The following is a 14,857-nucleotide window of genomic DNA, read 5'->3' on the forward strand; positions in this document are numbered from 1 at the left end:
TCCTCAGCAATTCAGAACAAATTTATATATGGAGACGACCTTTCCTTAGAGGCTACAGCCCAGCAACAATATGCAAACTGAAACAGAGTCCCCTTAAGTCAAATTAGCCAAATTTACTTCATTAAAATGTTACACTTTTAGTTAGATGCTGATGGCATGATGAGCTTTAATGTTGCAATACATGAAACAAATATTTTAACTTTAAAACCAAAACACACTAAATTAAGAATTCATTTTTATTCAAACTGCCTGAATAATTCATTAAATTAAATAACAATTGTCAGATTACATTCAGGCTTAGTATGGCTAATTGTTAGGCAAAGTAATTTGGCCAAAAGTCATGTTGCTATCTTGTGTTAAATTTAGTAATAAAAAACAAAATTTAAGATGAAATTAATAACTGTNTTGATGTATGTTGAATATTTAAAATTATTGAAGATATTTGTTCTACTTTGTTTTTTTTTCTTAATAATGACTAAATGATTTGATATGTATAAAATCAATTTAATCCTTAATGGTTGGTTGATTTTCCCACAGCAACTCCAGTTGGATGACTCAAGACTATTATACCAATTTTAACACAGATTATAGTCTATATATGCATTTTGAGCTGTTGTGACTTCAAAGCTGCTATTAAAGAACAAATGGCATGATTAAAAACATGACATCATTATTATTTTTCATAAAGATTTTTACAATGTTACTTACTTACATGTTTTAGAGAGAAAATAACTTAAAACTCCAATTGTACATTTGGGTTTTCCCCATGAATACACAAAAAGATTTTCTAAATGACATAAAACACAATTTACTATAAAAAATATTATTACTAGTGTTGTAACGAATAGTATATTCGGCCAGGAGCATGGCCGAATAGCCGAATATTCGGCCAAACTATTCGGCTCGATTAACGCACCTACAAAAATTGGTGCGCAAACTGCATTATGGCAAGGATCCTGCTCTCTATTGGCCCGCTGTCACTACGCTTCGCCAATCGCGTTAATTCTTGGCAGTTGTAGCGGACAGACAAGAGTGTCATGGAAGTATGTGATAAATGATGATATCAAATGTGGATAACAATGAAATGACCTACACGTGTAAATAACAGAAAAAGAAGAGAAAAGGACCGTGAAGTGAAAATGTGAAAATAAATATGAAATTGAGTCGATAACATAATCGAACGAGTCGAAGTAGCTTATTGGCGCGAAATTCGCGGCCGTCAATGCCAAACAATTGTTGTCATAGACTTCGGAAAGCTAAATGCTTGTAATGAAAGTCACTTAGCGTGCACGGGCGAAAGCCTGGGGCCGTTCGGGCTATCAAGCTGTCTCGAATCTGTGAAATCATAACTGTGACTTATATCGACGTCCTATCTGTCTCTTTTCTCCGTTATCACCAGTCTGTCACGTAATTGTAAAATGGGAACTCTACGACGGAAAAGTGACGAATCGAAAGTATCATGAGCGCGTATTATGATATATGCACAGGCTTACATGGATTAGAGCGATAGAGGAAAGAGAAAGGGAAGAACAAAGACGAGCGCTTAAAAAGAAGGATAGGCAGGGTCAGACCCTCAGATGTGCGAGGATTCTCCAACAATAGACGTGTACGTGTGCTGATCTTTGTAATTATAAATTGTGAACACAAGTGACTAATATTATTTTCTTTTTTATTTTGTGCATGTTACAAGTTATAAATAAATATAAACAAACAACACTAACTCTATAACATTAACTCTAAATAACAAAATGATTAATTTACTGTGTTTTTGTTATTTTATATAGTGATGCCACGAATAGTGATTTTGCCGAATACCGAATACTCGGCTACGCTCTCGACCGAAGCACCGAATATTCGGCGGCCGAATGTTCGGCAAAATATGTTGTTAAGTTCAATTGTAACATGTGTCAGGTGTGTGGATGTTATCAAGTGTTGATGAACAGTCAACAGCTCTGTGACATATGTCAGGTGGGTGATGTAATCGTATCCCTAAGAATGTGGGGTGAGACTGTCCCGCTTAGAGAGAGAGAAATTGTGAGAAAGGGTTTGTTTCATTTGCGAGTAGATCGTGTCACGACACGCATTATTTGCTCATTGTTACATCAAATTGTGTTACTAATAGTTTTTATTTCTAAAAACTATCACTGTTTGTTCGCCAAAAGCTTTACAAAATGGCACCATTTAATAAAAAATCACCTATTTGGAAATATTATGAGATTATGATATTATGAGATGGTGGATTATGAGATGAGGCTATTTTCAGAAGCAGCTATAGTTTATGAGGAAAAGCGCAATCGTTTGCTATCAACAAATGCTGAAAAAATTGTTTTCATTCATCACAACTTACCACTGATAGATTTTAAGTATTAAATGTAATAATTTGTGATTAAAATAAATACATTTTTGAGTAATATGTGCGTTTTTTTTCCATGATTTGGTATTCGGTATTCGGCCGAATAGTATGCAACATTCAGCCGAATACCGAATATTAAAAAAAGTAGCCGAATAGGCCAAATACCGAATAGTAGCCGAATATTCGTGGCATCACTAATTTATTAATCCTGCTTTTAGGTATTCGGTATTCGGCCGAATAGTGATTAAATATTCGGTATTCGGCCGAATAGTAACCGAATATTCGTTACATCACTAATTATTACATAAAAACTCAATAAACCTTAAATCTCCCAGCAAGCAGTCCTAATTCTTGCACCCAATAAAAGCAGGTAAAATTGGCTATATAACTATAAAGGTTATCTTACATAAGAGTTTATCACACTGAATGATCAATCTAATACGTTTTAAAAAGTCTTTATTCCTCTACTGTTGTGTACAGTAGAGAAATAAAGAGGAATACACAATTTAAAAAATTTTTTAAATGTTAGATTGGGTACTCAGTGTGACAAACTCTTACATAAGATAACCTTTGTAAATCAAATACTATAATATATTATAGTAGAATGGTTAGAAGTACAAAATAATCTGATAATCTTAATCTTTGCCATTGTTATTTTTTGCCCAAGCAACGCTGGGCTCATCTGCTAGTTACATATAAAATGCTTATTGACAGTACTATTAATAACAATAGGGCTTATTGAATTTGTCTTATTGAAAAAGAAACACAATGATAATTTATAAGACAATCCTTCCTAAATTTCATAACTGAATAATCAAATATAGACAATAAAAACTTCTCAAATAATAATTACAAGTTTTGACATAAAAATTATGACAGCCCTATTGGTAAGACTATATTGTTATTGATTTTAGTAATTAAACTAAATAGCTCCATGAAATAAATATATCACTAAAGTTTTTACCATAGTTGTTTCTGTACAATTTTCCTGTTAAAAATAATTTTTTTAATATTTTACTTTAAACACTGCTTTTATTAATTCATGTTGTTGCATTGTGTATGACATGTTTTGTGTACAGATCAATAAAATTTGTATTGACAAAATTCCAATTTGAGCAAATTATAGTTAAAAATTAAAAAAATAATAACTCTTGAAATTATTTATCCTGTATCAAAATTGTTTATTGTACTGTGCTATACTGTATCAAAATATTGTTTTATTATAACATAATAAACTATTTTGATACAGTATAAATCATGTATACAGTATAAAACTCATGATACAGTATAAAACTTCTAAATCATGATGAAATATAATAGTACACAAATTACTTTAAATTTAAATGTTATTAATATATAGAAAAATGAAATATCGGATACTATTTAATTACTAGTATACTGCTAATATACTAGTAATTAACAATACTAATATACAGGGTGTTTATAAATGAATGGTGCGGTTTTAAAAATGAATAATAAATCTATTTATTACCTTATATGGGCAAACCTTACAGCATAAGCAGCAGCAACTGTCCAAGTTTTTTATGCATTAATCACAATCCTTCAATATGTGCACCCATGGTCACACGACACATATCTATACGGTAATCAAATTCTTCCCATACTTGGTGTAGCATGTCCTCCGTGATGGTCTGCAGTGCATGCTTTATCTGATCACACAGTTCCTCAAGGGACACGGGCATTGACGATACGTAAACTCGGTCTTTGCCCAAGATTAAGGTAATAAATACATTTATTATTAATTTTTAAAACTGCACCATTCATTTATAAACACCCTGTATTGCTTTCATTTATACTGTACAGTACATTACATAAGAAGATTATAGCAATCTTTAAATAAATCTTTAAATTATTACTGAATAATTAACTTGTTTTAATTTATATAAAAAGCTTTTTAAAAGTTGAATTACTTTTAGAATTAATAATAATTCAATCTTTTGAAAAGTTATAAATTCATTTTACCTCCGGACAACATCCAATTGGTCTCGAACAGAAGTTCCACCAATGCATAAACAACATCTTAAAGTGGGCATTCCATCATTTGCTAGACACTGAGTATAATATCGTATTATTTCATCAGTTTGCTTGGCTAATTCACGCTGTAATAATAAAATAATTTAATCAATGGTTATGTAAATGTATTATAAAATGGTTAATAAGATATTAAAAACAAAAATTAAGCAAAGTTTTCTTTAACTCTGAAACTTCTCAAGATATCAAATATTCTCACATAAAATTCAGTTAAATTAGAATGTAATGCTAAATATAAAATATAAAAGCCATTGCCTGTGTGTGTATGTGAATTCCTTATAACTCCTGCAATTTTGCTTGTATTCATTTTATGTTCTGTCTGAAAGTACAAGCTATTTATTTTGCAGAAATATTAGCTATAGAATAAACATTTTATCAATTTCAAATTGGTGATCGCACTTACATTGCAGTGATGTCAGTGACCTCATTTAGTTCAGGCTTGACGAGGGAATTTCCCTTAAGTTGCATTTTTAAATGTTTTGGCAAATGGCATATTTTAAACTTGCTTCATTAAATTTAAAATTTAAACTTTAAAAAAGATAGCCACATTGTGTCACTTCTATAATAAATCTTTCCATACTGACATACATGTAACATTCTATTATCCAACCAGAAGTAATGATTTAATGAGCCCTTTATTTAGAAAGTGTTAGTGCTCATCTAACATACATGCAATTCATCATAATGTGAAATTAAAAAACCTTGCTATTTTGTAAAAAGAAAAAAAATGCCTAGGAGAAATGCCAACTAAATTCTAAATCTAAAAGAAGAAGAATAACTGACACCCCTGAAGGCTGTGAAGTCCAACTTGAGCAACATCAAGTAAGAATGACTGTCAACAGCCTTAATTTGTAGAAATATTAGCAACTCTTCTTGAAATCTCTACACTTCTCAACTCTTCAATCTCTATTTTCTCATAAAAAGTATTCCATCATGCTTGACAAGAGAATTTCTAGTGTGTAAAGAGTATGTTAAGTATTAATACTTTTGAATTAAATATTTCAGTCATTCTTCTATGCTAAAAAAATTACATTTGCAACATTTTTCTTTATTTTGTCAGATTGTATATTTACCTATAAAATAATTCCTAAAAGTTGTTTTTCAAAAACAAAACTTAAATGAATTATAAAGTAGTTTACTTGTTTTTAACCGGCAACTTCAGATTCACTTTGATCAAATTTCTGTTAAAAATATTATACAGTAGTAAAATGGCATTTGCTTACATTATTACAGAATGATAGAGAATGTGCCACCTAACTTTCAAACAACAATAGTTTCAAATATAAAACTGATGTGATTGAGAATGAAATCTCTAGTTATAGATAATAAAATATAATAAGTCTTAAAATAAATAATTAAAAGAAAACAATTACTTTCTTATAGTACAGTACATTTATTAATTTTAAAAGATGTGGAATCTCCCAAATGCATTGACTAATTTGATCTTTCAGTTTATTCATACTGACTGGATGTGTCTCAAACTTTATATTTCAAGTAGCCCACAAAAATAAAATCCAGTGCAGCAGGTTTTGAAAGTGAGCAGCCCAGTGTTCTGAAAGCAAGAAATGAATTTACCTGGAAACATTTCTTGCAGAATTCCCGTGGAACAATATGCCATATGAGTAGTTGCTCTGTCTCACTGGAACCATAGGTGACACTGGTTATGAGGAGTGACCTCCTAATCCAGGACTATTTGCAACACGACTATGTAGCACCCAGCCAGTTACTGTGACATTATGGTCCTCATTTTCAAAAAAATGTAGACCAATAATGCAGTAAGTTATGACATCCTTTCCAAACAGATTACAAGAATGTGTGTTCATAAGAATGGTGGCCACTTACAAAATGTTATTTTCAAGATATAACAGTAATACACATTTGTTCTCCATAAAAAAAAAAATGTATCTGTGCAAAGCAATAAATATTTATGCTTCCCCTTAAAGTATTATTTTATTTTAAAAGCCAATAGGTGTTTCTGGCAGGCACTATATTTTAAATAATTTTATTCTTGTTATTTAGATTAAGCATTTATATTTTACACTAACTCAAATGATTTAAAACAATAAATTCTTTTGATTGTAAAAAAACCAAAATTTTAAAATGGATTTTATGAAATTCATTTGTATTAATTACAGATGCTAAACCTAAAATAATATCATATTTTAAAATCATATACTTAAAAAATATATATATGTATATACTTACTGAAGGACAGATGACCAAACCATAAGGTCCTTCATTTTTAAGAAATGGAAGTTTGATTTCTTGTTCAAGACAAAACATTATAATAGGTAAAACAAATACAAGTGTTTTTCCAGATCCAGTAAAGGCAATTCCTATCATGTCTCTACCTGATAAACTAATATTAAATAGTTATTTTCTCAATCTAAAATTAGCTTTTAAATATAATTTAAGTCTAATTTTATACATATTCAAAATTAAAATTATATTTACATAAAAATAATGAAAAATATTAAAATGTTGAGAAGTTTCATTTATAATAAATTAGGATAGTATGATCTTTTTGAATTTCCAAAAAAATATTTGTAGGGCTACTATCATGAAAAATCCACCAGAAAAAGTGTGTATTAATGAAATTGATGAAAATATATTATAGGTAATATTTATTTTTTTGTATTCATAGCATGTGTTATTTTAAAAGTGTTGACTTCTCAACATATCTCATGTAAGCAAAAAATCTTTATATAATCCTTACACAGCAGGAAGACCTTGCATCTGAATTGGAGTTGGCTTCGATATTCCTTTCTTTTTTAAAGCATTTAAAATTCCTTTAGGAAATTTCATTTCCTGTAAATAAAAACAATGTATTTTTCAAATATTTGCTATTTTTTCAATAAATACTATATTAATATATCTTACACAATTCTTCACATCTTATATTATGTAAATTAAACAGTGTTTTTCAAATTTAAATAATGTAAGAAGGCTTAAAAAAATTTTTTTTTGAATTCTCTATATTTATTTTGACCCACAAATACCCATCTTTTTCCCCCCATTATCAAAGTTTAAGCCAAAAAGTTTTTAATTGCAATTCTTAAGTAGAATAAACAAAATTTCCATCTAATAGTCAGAAGTCAAGAAAATTTTTTTATTCAGAAACTTCATTTTCAGAATCATCATGTTAATTAATGACCAGATAAAAAAATGATTATTTCAGTGAAAAGAACTATTGAAGAAATCTAATAAAAATTAAATAGTCACTTACAAAAACTATTATTTTAGAAAATACTTTTAAGTTTTAAAGCAACAGTTAGTGATACCAATTTCATATATTTCAAAGCTTTATTATTGCTGTTTTATTAAAACATTTTAAAAAAATTCTTAAAAGCTTATTTGTGTGAAAGGCTTCATATTTTGATTTTAAAATAAAAAAGCTTCATATTTTGATTTTGAGTTTGCTGATAATATATGATATTGATGCTTTTTCTTGTTTTACGTGTTCATGTAACATAGATACAGGCATCCCTTGATTAACAGAGATAATTAATCCCTCGATGCTACTGTATATATCAAAACCATGTTAATCAAATACAGTGGTATCTTGGCACTTGATTAAATACAGTAATCACAAATTTTTGGTTAATTACAAATATTTTTATTTTAATAAATGAAAATAGCAAATTCACTAATATCTTAATTGCAAAGAAAAACATATCTATGTTATATAAAGACAGTTGTTAAAGCTGCATTAATTAAAACTTCTGCCATGTATATAAAGGGATTGCCACAATTAATTTCACACATTAATCAATTCCCATATTAAGCATGGGTTACCTGTAATTCTGAAAATGAAAAGATTTCTTATTGAAAATTAAAAGAATTTGAATAAATTTATGTAAATATTTTTTACTGAAATAACAATATTAAAACATTTATATATAGAATTTAAATGTTTTGGAGATTGTTTGTGAATCTTTAAAAACTCATGGATCACCACAGATCACCAATGTTTAAGAAATTTTGATCTACACTTTATCCATATATTATAACTTATATTACACATTAAATATTACATACATTAAAAATAATTATGATTTACTGTAAAAATTTAAAAGAAAACAAACTTATTATGGATATGTTCATAAAGATGAACGAGTTAAACAAATTATTAACGAGTGGGTTATAAAGTACTAATTCCACTCAGTGCAAATGCTTGATATCGATGATGTTTCAAACAAAATTCTAACAAAATTCGCAAAGAGTTTGTTTACATTTGAGAAAAAAATGGCATCTAGTAGCATTGATTTTTCAAAATCTATTCAAGTGTATAGATTGTGGATTAAAACGTGAAATGTTATAAATAATTGTCCTTGTTAAGCAATCTAAAAATCAAAATCATGACACAGTGTAGGTCCTAATATACTGATTGCATTTTATTTCTAAAGAAAAGATATTGCTCTCTCTAAATGCAAAATTTCATTGGCAAAGGTCCATTTATATAGGAGTTATGAGCAATTAAAAATCATAAAATATTTATGTTAGTGGTTTATTAGCAATATCTGAAGTAATTATTTACAAACAAATATAATTCATTGTAAAAAATTATTAAAATAGTGCCTCTCACCAAAAAAATGAGTGAAACAGATACATTCTACACCATAATCATATAATGGACACATAATTGGAGCAGTTATTACAAATCATTTACTTGTTTTTTGGTTTAAAACAAAAAGCAAGTGAACTAATGGGCTCATTCGTGTCTTTATCAAAATAATTAGATTTTTGCCAATGAACAAAATTAAATCTTCAATTCTTCTCACCATGATAAGTTATAAAGATTTAATTTCGTACATGTGTCCATTGTAAGAATATTACAATGATTGTAAGAAAGAATAGCAATGACATTGTTCTAATTTAACTCATTTGACTACAAATGTACCATATAATTTTCAATTACTATCATAATTTACTTATAAATATATATAGTCACTTACATAATCCAATCGCATTAATTCTTGGCAGTTGTAGCGGACAGACAAGAGTGTCAAGGAAGTTCAGACTTGGTTCCTTACAGTATTTGTCATCAACAATATTGTCAATTCTACTTCTGTCAACTTAATAATTTCCCCAGCTGTCAGAAAATTGCACTAGTCTTAAAAATTCTGAAGGAGGTTGTTGTATAGTTCTCAAATTAATGTTGTGCCAATGACAACTTTATCAAACCGAAACTAATAAACGTTTATTACATCAATATTGATATTCTAAAATCTAAAATACTGATATCATAATTTATCAGTATCAATTTGATATATGGTTATCAGCACAGACTAATTGTAAAAACTGCAACAACCCCCCTCCAGAATTTTTAATACTCTAGTGCAATATTTGACAGCTGGAGAAATTACTGAGTTGAAAGAAGTAGAACTGATAATATCATTGACAACATATACCAATATTCAACATTGTTGATAAAATTCATTATTTCATTGGTTTAGATATCTAACATTCTAGATTATTGGTTAACATTCTAGATGAATATCAAAAATTGACATCAAAAACATTTATTAGTTTTGGTTTGATATAATCATATTATAGCCCAATTATAATCTTGAGATAGTTATTTTACAACTAAGTTGTTGTTGTTGTTGTTACTTTGATTCATATTAAAGAGATATCACAAGGTTATTTTCTATTATTTGTTCCAATAAATGAAGTCTTTTTTTTTTTGTTCTATTAATATACACATTTTTAGAGTTTAAAATTATTTAAATACTTACTGGTGGTGCTGTCTTTTGAAGAGTATCCAATAAATGCACAATCTTAGCTTCTTGTTTGACATATTCTACTTCTTGTATCACATCCATACTTGCAGCACCTGCACGCCCAACATTTACAGTAATTGGCTTCACTAATGCACTTCTAGCAAAATTTTGAATTTTCTTTGGCATTGTTGCAGAAAACAGTAATGTTTGTCTTTGACCCTGTTAAAGATATGATTTTAAAATATTATGAAACCTTAAATTTCAATGAAAACAATACATTTTAAATCAAATTAATATTCTCCACACCAATTTCATTAAATTTCATATATTTCAAAGCTTTATTATTGCTGTTTTATTAAAACATTTTAAAAAAATTCTTAAAAGCTTATTTGTGTGAAAGGCTTCATATTTTGATTTTAAAATAAAAAAGCTTCATATTTTGATTTTGAGTTTGCTGATAATATATGATATTGATGCTTTTTCTTGTTTTACATGTTCATGTAACATAGATACAGGCATCCCTTGATTAACAGAGATAATTAATCCCTCGATGCTACTGTATATATCAAAACCATGTTAATCAAATACAGTGGTATCTTGGCACTTGATTAAATACAGTAATCACAAATTTTTGGTTAATTACAAATATTTTTATTTTAATAAATGAAAATAGCAAATNTGTTTTTAAACAAAATTCAATAAAAATCTGGTAATTTAGATAATATTTGATTATTTTTGACAAGACTATGTCTTATTTATAAAATCGTACTGCCCGATGTTCTTACCAGCATAGAGGTATGAAGGAGTACATGTCGAGAGTTGATATTTGGCACCGAGTATTAGGTGCCCAAATCATTTGCACACAAAAAAAATCCAGACTCATAGGTAGTCAGGGGACCGAGAGTTGAGTCAAAATAAAATACAAAATGGCAACCCTCTTCTACAAACAGGCAAAACAGCCACCTCACCCCACTGAAGTCAGGTAGGGGAGAGTACCACCCACAGTCATTTTAAGAAGTAAACTCTGACCTTAGGACTGAACATGTAGTTTCTTCTATGTTAAATAAAATTTGTAATCTAATTTTGTAAATTTGTGCTTCAAATATGATGTTAAAACGGTTTTATGTCGTTACAGGTGGTTTTTTTTAACATTATGTAGTATAGTGAAATCGTAGGACCGATAAAAATTTGACGTTATATTAGGATTGTTGTTACATTCGATTGCACAAACAATATACAGTTTAACAATATAGTTAAACTGTATATTGTTTGTGCAAAATAAAAAAATAATTTCGGATGATACAACAGCCACAATTATTTTTTTCAAAAATGGGAACTTTTCGTTACGCATCAACAAAAATCGCAATGGAGAGAAATTTTGAAATTAGATAGGTTAATTTCATTGAAGATGCATCGTGGACGATCTCGTGGTTGTGGCCGGTGAAGTTTGAACAATCGCACTGAAAAGCAGTGATATCAAAGAAGATAGGAGAATGAGAATGAGACCTGCCTTGAGCATCGAAGTGATTCCATCTCCAAGACATAGTCTTGTCCCAAATACAGTTTTGCCATTTTACTTGTTCTACTTATATTTGAAATATAGATTCAATTTAAAAAATAAAGAATAGATTTTTAAACATAAAATTATATTAATATAATACATATAATGTCAGAATCAATGTCAGAAAAAATTTTGGGTTTTAATTAAATTATAAATATAATTTGACCTAAAAATAGAGAAAGACAACATATTGTAAAAAATATTAATAATTAAATATTAGTTAAATTTAATTTCTAACTACAGTCAAACCTGTCTTATAATGGAACCTGTATATAGCAAAAACCTGTCATTAACAAAAAATTTCTTCAGTATCTTAAATTTTTTGCAAAACTTAATGTAAATTAATCTTTATATAATGGAATTTGTCTAATGCAGAAACGAAAAGGAAAATCTGCCTTATAACAAAAAAATTGGTATCTTTATCTGATTTAACACAAATTTAACAAGAACTTTACAAACTTAGAATGTATAAATCATAAAAATGTCGAAAAATACACATACACAATTGTGAGAATCGGGGTTTTAGCATCAAAGCTTAAACCGTTTTCCGACAACGGGAAGGTGAGTCCCGCTCACAGGGTCAGTGGATGGCAATTTAGGAGGGCAAAAATCAAGTGGGAGGTTGCGGATAAGTCGACAAGGTGTTGACCGAGTACGAGTAAACACACATATTTAAGATAACATATATATATATTTAATTAACTAATGGTATATTTGAAAGGGTTACAATAATTAATAATAATGCTAATCTCTAACCGAGGTTACAATAGGCGGTTTTCCGGCATACATCTCGCATATTTACGATAGAGGATATTCTTTGATCCTTCTTAATATCTATTTAGGAATTAGCCCTAGTCCACCCGAGAGAAGGGAGAGAATTCTACTTACTAAGTTGTAGCTTGTAGAATCTAACCGTGTTGTCCGTCTTTGGCGGTCAGCGATGAGGATCGTCAATCCGTTATTTCCTTCTAAGTTGGAGGCCACCCCGATACTGGCCGGGAGCCCTCTTTATACTGATTTCGAGGGGGTGAGAACTATGACGTTATTAATGATTTATCCGCACACCTGCTAGTGTGTTGATATTTGGATCTAGCTAGTTCGGACAATTGACATAGAGAAATTTGTTCAATTTATTGATATTGGTGTCAAGATGACATGATTTTATGATATAAATTTCTGTAGGTTTGATGGCTCTCATCCATAAATTAACAATCATTTGACAATAATTTCTTTAACCTGGTCAACTATTTAGTTATTGTTTATATCAAACGTCGAGTTTGACTATGTACAAGGCGATTTATTGCCGTAACCACGTGTTACGTGCAACCAAGAGGTGATAAGAAATATCTCTTATTCCCTTCTTGTTGATACTAACGTCTATAGAATAATCGTTAAACAAATAGAGATGATTTCTCTTATTGATATTTTAACATTCTCCTTTTTTTTCTTATTCGAGGAGAGCGTCTCGGTCATTGATCGCAGAAGTCCCCCTTTTCTCTTTTACTAGGAAAATTCCTAGATTTATACTGATCTAAAACAGAAAAAGGGTTTCGGACCTTCACACAATACAGAATAGCAAAATATGACAACTGTGTTACAATAATTTCTATTGGGATTTGAACAGAAAGTTTTATTAACAGCTGTTTTTACTTAACATAAATATGTGATGTAATTATAAGTTGTGAAATTTAACACATTATTCCTGATATGAGATTGTATTCTTTGTTTTGAAGCTTATTTTAAACTTTTTTACATCACATTTCATTTGAATAAAATGAAGTCAAAATGTCTGCAGATAAAATGCACATTAGCATATTATGCATGCTTTTTAAGTTTTGTAAAGGATATCATGCTATACAAATAATAAAAAATACTTGTACTGTGTATGGGGAAGATGCTTCTAAATCCAAATGTGTCAAACATGGTTTTGAAAGTTTCGCTTGAAAAATTTTGAACTAAAGGATGCAAAATGTACAGGCCCCATAAGCTGCTAAAGTGAAACTGCAAAAAGAAATTGTTAAAGATTGAAAAACAACAACTTGTGAATTTGCAACAAATCTTAAGTGTGTCACAGACATGTATTGTTGAAACACTTCATCCACTTAAAATGGTTGTAAAACATGCTGATAATTGTATTCTGCATGCAGTTTGTTTTTTTTTTCACTTATGAAGAAAACAAACTAAAATGAGTGTAATTTTGTCTGATGAAAGTAGGCAGCTGTAAGGTTTATTTTATTTTTAAACTTGATACTCTTTTTATCTTTGAGAATGTTTTTATGGATGAATGAAAAAATTAGTTAAAATTAAAATATTTGTTATTAATCAGAAATTTGTTCTAGTGGGTGGTGATTGTTCAAGTTGAGTACCGAGGTGCTCCTATATTTNGCATACATCTCGCATATTTACGATAGAGGATATTCTTTGATCCTTCTTGATATCTATTTAGGAATTAGCCCTAGTCCACCCGAGAGAAGGGAGAGAATTCTACTTACTAAGTTGTAGCTTGTAGAATCTAACCGTGTTGTCCGTCTTTGGCAGTCAGCGACGAGGATCGTCAATCCGTTATTTCCTTCTAAGTTGGAGGCCACCCCGATACTGGCCGGGAGCCCTCTTTATACTGATTTCGAGGGGGTGAGAACTATGATGTTATTAATGATTTATCCGCACACCTGCTAGTGTGTTGATATTTGGATCTAGCTAGTTCGGACAACAGACACAGAGAAATTTGTTCAATTTATTGATATTGGTGTCAAGATGACATGATTTTATGATATAAATTTCTATAGGTTTGATGGCTCTCATCCATAAATTAACAATCATTTGACAATAATTTCTTTAACCTGGTCAACTATTTAGTTATTGTTTATATCAAACGTCGAGTTTGACTATGTACAAGGCGATTTATTGCCGTAACCACGTGTTACGTGCAACCAAGAGGTGATAAGAAATATCTCTTATTCCCTTCTTGTTGATACTAACGTCTATAGAATAATCGTTAAACAAATAGAGATGATTTCTCTTATTGATATTTTAACATTCTCCTTTTTTTTCTTATTCGAGGAGAGCGTCTCGGTCATTGACCGTAGAAGTCCCCCTTTTCTCTTTTACTAGGAAAATTCCTAGATTTGTACTGATCTAAAACAGAAAAAGGGTTTCGGACCTTCACAT

General features: G+C 29.6%; 1 protein-coding gene across 1 annotated transcript in view; it reads right to left on the minus strand.

Moving 5' to 3' along the window:
* Window positions 1–14,857, minus strand: part of LOC111621740 (ATP-dependent RNA helicase abstrakt-like) — a 66,770-nt gene that overhangs the window by 12,796 nt on the left and 39,117 nt on the right. Inside the window, exons 7-11 of the mRNA XM_023363967.1 lie at window positions 10,144–10,347; window positions 7,122–7,213; window positions 6,611–6,764; window positions 4,337–4,473; window positions 2,675–2,741 (exon numbers count right to left, since the gene is read on the minus strand). Coding sequence (XP_023219735.1) covers window positions 2,675–2,741; window positions 4,337–4,473; window positions 6,611–6,764; window positions 7,122–7,213; window positions 10,144–10,347 — 654 coding nt within the window. The remainder of the gene's footprint in view (window positions 1–2,674; window positions 2,742–4,336; window positions 4,474–6,610; window positions 6,765–7,121; window positions 7,214–10,143; window positions 10,348–14,857) is intronic.

The sequence above is a fragment of the Centruroides sculpturatus genome, unplaced genomic scaffold (assembly GCF_000671375.1).
Source record: "Centruroides sculpturatus isolate CEXI.00-Female unplaced genomic scaffold, Cexi_2.0 scaffold21, whole genome shotgun sequence".
Lineage (NCBI taxonomy): Eukaryota > Metazoa > Arthropoda > Arachnida > Scorpiones > Buthidae > Centruroides > Centruroides sculpturatus.